Below are 9652 nucleotides of genomic sequence, written 5' to 3'. Positions count from 1 at the left end.
AAGGATGCAGTGGATCCTCGCCCGGTGGTTTCCCCCCCACCACCCGTGTTTCTGGCAATCGATTCAGGCAGACAGAGAAAGATGACTGATGTACGGGCTGAATCTCTGCTTTGTGCGCCAGAGTCCGGCCAGCTCAGAACCCATTTAACGCGTCAGTCCTGTCTGTGGGTCCTCTGTCTGTCTGTGCTCACCACTGCAACAGCTGTCTGGAAAGACGCTGACGCTGAGGTGGTAATCCGAAAAAGCACCCATGTGAGCAGAAGTGGGAACAGACACAGTTTTAGTGGTATTGGTGGTGAAGTGTGTTTAGCTTCAGACTGTGAGAGAGAGAGTGTGTGGCTGCAGCAAAATGACCTGCCGGCCCTGTTCCCATATTAATCACAGTAGCGTTTCATTCAGACATTGTATTGTCACCAAGCCATTCCTACAGTGCTTGGTGACATACAAACAACAAGAATCCTGTATTCACCTCCAGTGTGTGTGCACTGCACACTGTACTCTACCTGCATCTGTGCTGGTCGATGTTGAAGCTGCCAACTTTACATTTGATCTTCGTATAAACATCTTGGACATCGACTGAGGCACTCAGGTCTTCAAGTTCACTGAGGACACATATTTCTGGCAAAAACACAAACAAGTAAAAATATTTTTGTAGATTTTAGGATCGTGAAGCTTATCACAGTGGAAATACATTTTTTTTAGGGAACATTAGTTTGCAGCACTGCGAGTGCAGGGAGTTTATGTTTACAGATGCCGTATGGCCATCACTGTACTTGGGAAACAGGCAATACAGCTGAACTCACACTTCAAAGGTAGTTTTATCTTTGTGTGTGTGTGTGTGTGTGTGTGTGTGTGTGTGTGTGTGTGTGTGTGTGTGTGTGTGTGTGTGTGTGTGTGTGTGTGTGTGTGTGTGAATTGAATTTATGTTGGCAAGAACCCTGCAATGTAGCTTATCAGGTCCTCATTCAACTTCTGTGGTCAGTTCCCCCCCGCAACTGCACCAATGAGCCACACAAATGCACCCATACACACGCATAAAGATACAATACTGTAGCACACTCAACGCAATACCTGCCGTTCTAAGGAACGAAGAAATTAGTGGCTTTAAGAAGAAAAAATGAATACAAAATCTCTCAGCCTGTTATAATGAAAATGTCTTCCTGTTTGTGTCTACACAATACTGAATGTTCATGGACTGTACATGTATTCATTCAAATGTATCATCCTGCCTCAATGCACCTTGTCTCTAAAAAAGCCCACCCACTTGAGGCAAAGTGAGTAAGTTTCATAGAGAGACTGATCAACTCTGTATTGAACGGAGCCTGCTCCCCTCATTGTTTCCACAGAGAAAGTCCCACATCACAGGCTAGCTTGGGAAAATGGACTTCATCCATGTGATGTTTCTGGTTGTTGTGGTAAATCTTAGAAATTCAGAGGTTACTAACGAATTATTGAAACAAAAGGCATGAGTTTTATTGTGAACACTGAGTGGAAACAACTTTTTTTAGAAACTCTGAAACTCAAAGTCTTGTTGTGTTGATATTGATGTTTGAGTTTTCTAAACCAACCATGTAAGAGAACAGGAAACCTTAATGGTCTTAAATGGCTCATCTTAAAGAAAGGAAAGTGTTCTGATGGTCTGTGCCTTGAGCAGAGCCCCTGGAGACTTATGCTTGAATTTCTACCTCTAATCTTCCAACATAACATAACAGTAGAACCCAGAACCAATTTGTGTGGAATGGGTGTTTTCTCCATTTCTCTAGAGAGACAAGATTCTTATTTATTTTGCAGTTTAAAAACATATGACATCATAGCAGATTGTCTGCATTCATATCTGAAGCTGACTTATTTCCAATAATGTACTTGTTGATATAGGAATCTAATATATTGCGTGCACACAATTATGGTTTTCAATAACATGCTTATTGTGTTTCACACAGAGAAGTCAGTAGTAAGTTCATCTCACAACTCAGATGGTAGATATTAAGCCCACATCCAAAGTAATGCCTATTTAGGATATTACTAAGTCAAACCATCTCTGTGAGGTCCTCCCAAACATTCCAATTCCACTGCGCGATCTGCGAGGCAGATGCTAAATATTACAGACAGCAATTAAACGTAAATCTAGCCTTTCTTTGCCCTTAGTAAATGTAAAGGAGAAAAGAGTTTGTTCGGGATTCATCAACAATTTATTTAGTTGTCTTTTCCCTCCATCCCTGCTTTATTCGGCTGCTTATCTTCTGGAGGAGAAAAACGGTAGGGTTGATCACTATAAGAAGGACCCTAAGAACATTCACTTTAAAAAGTACTCCTGCTTTTGGAGTTGTCTTTACTGTCACACAGTAACACACATATATCAGATCTCAAATTAATTAGTTTAACTACATTTTTCCTTTAGCATCAGTTAATGTAAAAGTCACTGAAATAACCGGTATATGAAAAAAGATAGCGTTAAGTATAATGTGGAGGTAAGAGTACCTTTCTGTTTGTCAGTGGGGTCGGGAGCGAACAGTTTAGCTGTGACCTTGGGCAGCATCCACTGCATCCACAGGCTGACCTTCCCACTGGTGCCCCCGATGCTGCTGGTTTTCTGCTCCAGAGTCACGGTGTCCGCAAACGGACCATCGTCTCCGGCTGGCACCGAGTCACCCTGGGGGGCCAAGACAGGATGTGTTCAACCCGGTAAAGTGGTAACAAGCCATATTTTCATTCAAAACTTTGACTGCGACATAATTCCAACATAGATACATAACATTTAAAAAACACCTGAAAAAACATCCTATCTTGTTAGCGCCATTAACAAGAAGAAGGCTGGATTTTCAGTTAAGAACTATAACAGTCAAACACGTTTTATGAAAGAACAAAGCACCAATACAACCTTTACTGTAGAATTCTAAGATTAGTGTGCTTTTGTTTATTTAACCGTGTGCATGTCCCTACATGTGTTTGTGCATGTATGTTTGAAAGTGTTGTCGCTGTGCATGTAGCCATAACAAAGCAACCACCAGCTTTCAAGCGTTTTTGGAGTAGATGACCTCAGTGTCTGGTGAGCAGAACTCCACTCAGAGCTGAGCCATGTGGGGGGAAAGGACCATTGTGTGGAGCTGTCATTGGTGTTAACCCCACACTAAGCCACCAGCACCCACATGGCCTGCTTTCACTCAAACACGCCAGGACACACACGTCTGCAGCCTGGGACAGAATAGGAAGTGAAGAGCCGAATGGGGGCGGAGGTGGAGAGGAGAGCAGGATGTGGCGGAGGAGCTCTCATCTCATCACTGTGGGTTTGGCATAGCACTGAGGATGAGAGCACTAGGGACATTTTTTATTTCTCTCATGCTCTGCCTGTTAAATCTGGTCTCCAAACATGTAGCTGCCTGGCTGACTCAGAGTGAAAAACCTGCAAACAAACAATATGGCAATTTGCAGCTCTGGCATTAGAGGGTTTCACTTTTTCCACAGCTTCTCCCATGGCGGCGTGGTAATGACAGATTGTGTCATGTATCTAGCCTGGCTGTGGTCGGTGAGGATATTATAAACCATCTCAATTAGAAAGCCCACAGCTGCTGGGCTGATTACAGTATCTTAAAGGGGCTCCAGATGAGGAAAATATGACCCTGATCTGCATCTGGGGGAGGGATGCTAAATTGTAAATGTATTTAATTGCGCAATTGAGGGTGGCTGATAATAAAGTTAAATAACAAATGATGACAACAAAATAAAGAAATAATATTATGCTGATTTAAAAATTGAAATGTTTTTTTAAAAAGTATATGAGAACCACTAGAAAACCGATATAAGACATGTGATCCTTTGTAAGCATACAGCATGTGCGTGTGTGTGTGTACAAGTGTGTGTATGTGTGTGTTTGTGTATGTATGTGTGTGTGTATGCGTGTGTGTGTATGCGTGTGTGTGTGTGTGTGTGTGTGTTTAGCACTGTTTAGTTTACAGTTCTGGCCATTGGGTAGGATTAGCCTGTGTCATGTGGCGTGTGGAGGCTCAGACCACGGTGTGGTCACACTGCAGCATCCAACACCTGGCTCAACCTGGTTCCTGGCCAGAACCACTGCTGTCACTTAAAAACATTTAGTCTATAAGATCACTCTACACGGCCCGTTAGAACGATAATTTATTATTGGACTGACATCTCCAGTTCTTGGAAAAACAAACGTTTATAAAAAGATTTTCTGGACTTTAAATAAAAAATGATTTGCTAATTATTTATTACCCTCAAAATGGTTCAGTTGTAAAAATCCAGAAAGAAAAAAAAAAGACTTTGAGGACATTTTAAAGCAAAGTAAAGAAATCCAAAAGTAAAACTAAGGTAAACATGAACGTGTTTTGATAAGGTCGAAAAAAAAGCTGGAGTTCAGGTTTTTATGAAAGAAAATCCCCTCCGCTCCCCTTATCAAGGTGAGGCCTTGAAGAACAGATGTGGTGGTGTGGCTTTGGTGGAGGTGGGCCTTCCCTGAACTGCCAGCTTGGGGCCCCCAACACACACACACTCTTAGAGGGAGCTATTTTCCCACACCTCCACAAGCCAAGTTGTAAAGTATACAGTTTGATTCCTGGGTGCTATAAACGGGCTGAGGATCCAGGTTTATTTTCTTTGCTGAGTTTGTCTTTGCTCATCAGAGAGACCCAAACACTGGAAGACAACAGCAGGCTGGGAGGTGTCGAAGAAAGATGGGGGGGCGGGGGGGGAGCAGATTTGGAAAGAAGAGTGGAAATATAAAATTGTTTAAAACAGGTGAAAGAATGGAGAAAATGTGGAGGGTTCAATGTATGGGTCATAAAAAAAGGAAAAAAGGAGGGATTGAGAGGGATGAACATGGGGAGGAATTATGGGCTGTGATTCATCAGCTCGTAAATACCATTTAAACAGATAAAATGTTGTGTCCACTCAATATCTGAGGGTAGAGGACTGGTTTTGGAAGTGACTGTAGGTCAGAGGATATTTGTGCATTGTGTAGTTGGACATCTAAAAGATGGAGCCAAAGGGTGTGGATTTGCTGCCACTGCTGCTGAGACTTATCAAAACAGCTCCTACATTCTTAGTCAATCACCCGGCCTCCCAGAGGACTAAACACTTCTCCCAGTGTTTGTACTTAGGTAAACAGTGACAAGTGGGCTGTCTGGGGCCCCTGTGGCCTTGTTATAGACGCACTACACAGAGAGCCTCCATTGCTGCCCCCTCTGAGGGTCCACAAATGACGCAAGAACAAACACACGTTGATCGCATAGAAACAAGTGCAGACGCAGATGCACATATGAAACAGGTTTTTTTTCCGTGTGTATCTTCCCGCACAGGCACACTTCTTTGGCTCCTGAGGCGGTATGATGGTTGTGCTGCAAGGGCCCCACAATGCTGACAGGGCCCTGGTGGTCAAAGAACATTAACTCTTGGGCTAGATGCCAGCGCTTAACAACACAAACACTCATCAACCCCATCATTTACAAGCATCCTATGTTTCAACACACACATATGCACATACATATAACACAAGGCCCTGGTGGCAAGGCCCCAAGGCCACAGACTCCAGCTACTCATAGTTTCTGCTACTGTACGAGAAAGGAGTAAACTCCTGCCACATTGTCAAAGCCGAGGATAAGCATCAGCTAGGGACCACATTTGCTGTTGCTCCCTAAAAACTCAGATTGTAACTTTTCCATTGACTTTGCACATGCCTGCACACAAAACTACAGTTCATTATACACTCTGGGTTTGATATTTTATCTGACCAAAAAATGTAAATACAGGTTATTGTTTTCCCTAAATGAAGAGGCAGGTTTATACTCAATCAAGCCCCAGCTTACACAAATCAAACACAACTCACAGCCTGCCTGGAGTATCTGTAAGTCAAAGCATGTACAAAACAAAAGCACTGATGACATTTTTCCAGCTTTGAAAATCCTTTCCAAACAAAACTGATTTTTAAAGACATATTGTATGTGTTAAAAATAACTCAACTACTCATGACAATAAAACAACTTACATTTCACTCAAATTCAGGAATCAGCAGCAGAATTATGTAAACAACAAAGGCTAAAAGAAAAAGCTCATAGTTTGGTGTTGGGTGGGGTCAACTGGACTAATTAATCATGTAGCACCACATGAAAGAAAGGGAAAAGAAAAACTGAAAAACTAACGTAGATAATACATAAATAAAAGGTGAAAAACTAACTGAATGAATTAAATTATTTATGTGCAATAGTTGTTTGGCAAAACTATGAGAAGAGGATTGTGCAACATAGATTTTTAGATTCATGAATCTCACATTTCATGAAAACAAACAAACCTCAGTGGGAGAGCCAAAGTCTGCCGACGGGCTGCAGGTGCTGGCGTCTGGCAGGGCGGTGCCGGCACTGCTGCGCACGGGGGAGGCCAGCGCAGCAGTGGGGGGGTCCAGGACGCTGGATGCCTGCCGAAGGATGCCATGCTTCTGGAGGCGAGCCCATGTAGAGCTCCAGCTGAAGAGGAGCTCATACAATAGCTGAACCTGGAGAGTGACAGAGGCAGAGAAGAAGCACTAATTGAGATGATATGTAAACACATTTTTTCCAACATTAGGAACAACTTTAATGAATATGCCCATGACAATCTAATTGTTTCTTATCTGAGAACACAGAAATATAGAAAGCTCTTTCTCTTTACATTTAGCTTTGTATGCAAAAATGTAATCTAACCCTAACCCACGGCATTGCTAAAACAGCTGAATACACTTTCAATAGATGAAGTTTACTGTGCCCATTGAGGTCTTTGAAAGATAGCCTGAAACACCACAAGTTATAGTATTTGAAAGCAGTTTCAAATATATGTTTTTGGCAAGGTCTGACTCAAAAAGCTGTAATGGGTGTTTCTCATGTACTTCTGAAGCCATTACCACAATTTCGCTTGGCAGCTCCGTAGGTATGTGACACAAAACGTAGTTATAGTTGAGAGGAAAGGAAAGAGACGAGGCGGGGACCTTAGCCAGTAATGGACCACTATCCATTCCTATTTCACTATTCAGCTGTGCACTCTTTTAGTATTAAGACTTGTCATTTCAAGAGGCCTCATCTCACAAAAGTGATGTAAAAGCTATGTGTTCATGTTTCTATTCAATGTGTAACCATCTGCAAGCCACAGAATGGTCTACGGGTTTCACTGTTCACATCCATAACAACAAAACTCCCAAAGAAACACCCACAGATGAAAATTAAGTTGTGTCATCAATTTCCCTGAAAAACTCACCACGGTTAGGAAAAACTGAAGGCCCGCCGTCAAGTGTTCTCAACTATTTATCATGTGCTCACATGAAAAGAGGCCTGAGTTTTAAACAACAACAAAGCCAAAAACAAGAGTGGAAAACATGAGGGGAAGGCAGGGGAATGTGATGTGATGCTTTCAGTCATTCATGCATTCACTCCCTGTTAAAGGGAGAAAAGTGGCACTCTTTCACCGTGAGCTAATTTTTGGATTTCAAATGCTTCGCTCCTGCAGCCAACTGAACCCCCAGCCCCTACCACTGAGGGTCCCTCAAAAGCAAAGGTGCCCAGACACATGACCACACACACAACATCGTTTTCTCTACTCCAAACACATTTTGCTCACTCACACACTGTTAGCACACATTACAGGGAGGCCTTCCATAAATAAACATAAATCAAAGCAGCACAATACATTACAGCTGGGCCATTTCAAACATGTCCAGGAAGAGCTGCTAATGCCGATCCAGCAGCCTTCCAGGGACAGGGCCAACAGCTGTCTGCCATACCCGACCAACTGCACTGCCGTCAGCAGAGCTACGGCACCACACTCCCTCTCTGAGAGTCTGGAAGTCCAACCAAGGACAACAAGGCCTTCTGCAGTCAGCAGCACATGTGGAGGAGGTGAAGAATGCCCAATAGAGCTGAGTTAGGTTGCCTTATATCTGTCATCTATACTGTTTGGTCCATTTCAGCTAACTGGAGACTGAACAGAGGCTTCGTCATTCATAAAATCACACAGATGGAAGATGGGAGAGCATGCAAGTGGTGAGTGTTCCTGTTCCTTTATCTAAGCACAGTTTATACAAAGACTTCACAGAAGTGACATATTGTTGGGGTTTTGTAGTAGCTGAGTACATGTGTACAGATATACGAGTGCAAATGTGTTCACTAAAATGCTGTAAGGTGTCAAAGGTCAAAGCAAATGGTGGTGGTGATGTGTGTGTCTGCTGAATTCAAGGTGGTCCTGATAAAGTGAAAGTGTAGCTACTACCCCCATCCTTGTGACACTCATGAATCATTAACACAGAGACACACACTCAGATTGGAGAAGACACGTGCCATGCAAAGAACTGCAACACAAGCAGTCGTGTGTGTGTGTGTGTGTGTGTGTGTGTGTGTGTGTGTGTGTGTGTGTGTGTGTGTGTGTGTGTGTGTGTGTGTGTGTGTGTGTGTGTGTAACAAAGTATGTGTATTTATTCTTAATGGTTTACTCACCCTTCCAAAGCCTACTATATCTCAGCTGAAGTTGCATTTCATTTCACCCCAATTTTGAAGGACTGTTTATTTTCCCATGAAGTAATGTAGAGCAGATTATGGAAAATGTTATTTGAAATCACGAAAATGTAGTTTAGATTCCAGGAGAATCTAAGAGGCCAAACTCTTTGATTGTACTTGTTGACTCATAATGACTGTGATAATAAGTGATTGTTTTCCAAATGCTAGATGTTACCCCAACACCCACAGTAATACTTTACACCCTAACACTAACTGTCTTAGTGGTTCTTATTGTGAGGCGACTGTGCAGCGCTCCAACATCCCAACATACATTCCCACAAATGGAAATGCTAATTAGAAAAATAAGTATGTAGTGTGAGGTCTCTTTTGTTCTGCAGCGGAGGGATGCTCTGGCAGCAGTTCTTAAAGAGCTGCTACACGACTTGAAACGGTACAGAGCTTATAACCCCCCAAGGGTCAGACATGTACAGCAAAGAGTGAAAAAGAGAGAGGAGGAGACCAGATGGGAAGAGAAAGCAGAAAGATTGCAATGAGAGAGAAGAGAGGTTTTTATTGGACCCAAAAACTAATAATGACTCATCATATAATCGCAAAAAGTCCTCTCAGCTTTGCCAGACACAGGCACTAAATTGGAAAGCGAGAAGAGAAAAGAAAGACAATAAACTTTCCCTCAATAAACCAGCGGCTCTCTTCATCGCTGGGAAAGTTTTCACCACTACCAATTTAAGGCCTTTCATTTGTTTCTGGTTCCAATTCTCCTCAATATCACCATGGCTCATCTCTGTGGTCAGTGACATTTAACAGTGGGACCACTAAAAAGGTCTCTCCAATAAAGTGTTTACTGAGTAACCTAATTAAATACAGCTAATTATCTTTTTATTTTTCATTCCTTACAGGTTAACAAACAGACATATACGTAGACAAGAAAAAAAAAGACAAACACAAAAGACATCACAACAGGGCTATGTATCCCTTGCTCGCAGGCAAGAGCTCTTTAACAGTCATTAAGCAATCCTCCTTGTTTTTTAATCTAAACAAAATCTGGCCTTGTCACGGGGTCACCAGGTCACGCCATCCCTTCCACCTCTTCTCAAATGTTCCACTCTGTAGTCTCAGTGCATATGTCAACTTTTTCATTATATATATCTGATGAATCACGTCCA

General features: G+C 42.5%; 1 protein-coding gene across 1 annotated transcript; it reads right to left on the bottom strand.

Moving 5' to 3' along the window:
- Positions 1-453: 453 nt before the first annotated feature.
- Positions 454-6532, bottom strand: LOC104964083 (vacuolar protein sorting-associated protein 13B-like; the record flags this gene model as incomplete). The annotated part of the gene is made up of 3 exons (XM_010792804.1): positions 454-618; positions 2479-2650; positions 6302-6532. Coding segments are annotated over 3 exons (522 nt in total), but the record flags the coding sequence as incomplete, so codon positions are not given.
- Positions 6533-9652: the final 3120 nt, after the last annotated feature.

The sequence above is a fragment of the Notothenia coriiceps genome, unplaced genomic scaffold (genome assembly GCF_000735185.1).
Source record: "Notothenia coriiceps isolate Sejong01 unplaced genomic scaffold, NC01 NC01_scaffold00036574, whole genome shotgun sequence".
NCBI lineage: Eukaryota > Metazoa > Chordata > Actinopteri > Perciformes > Nototheniidae > Notothenia > Notothenia coriiceps.
Note: the sequence above shows the minus strand (reverse complement) of the source record. Positions and strands in the feature narration are given on the sequence as shown.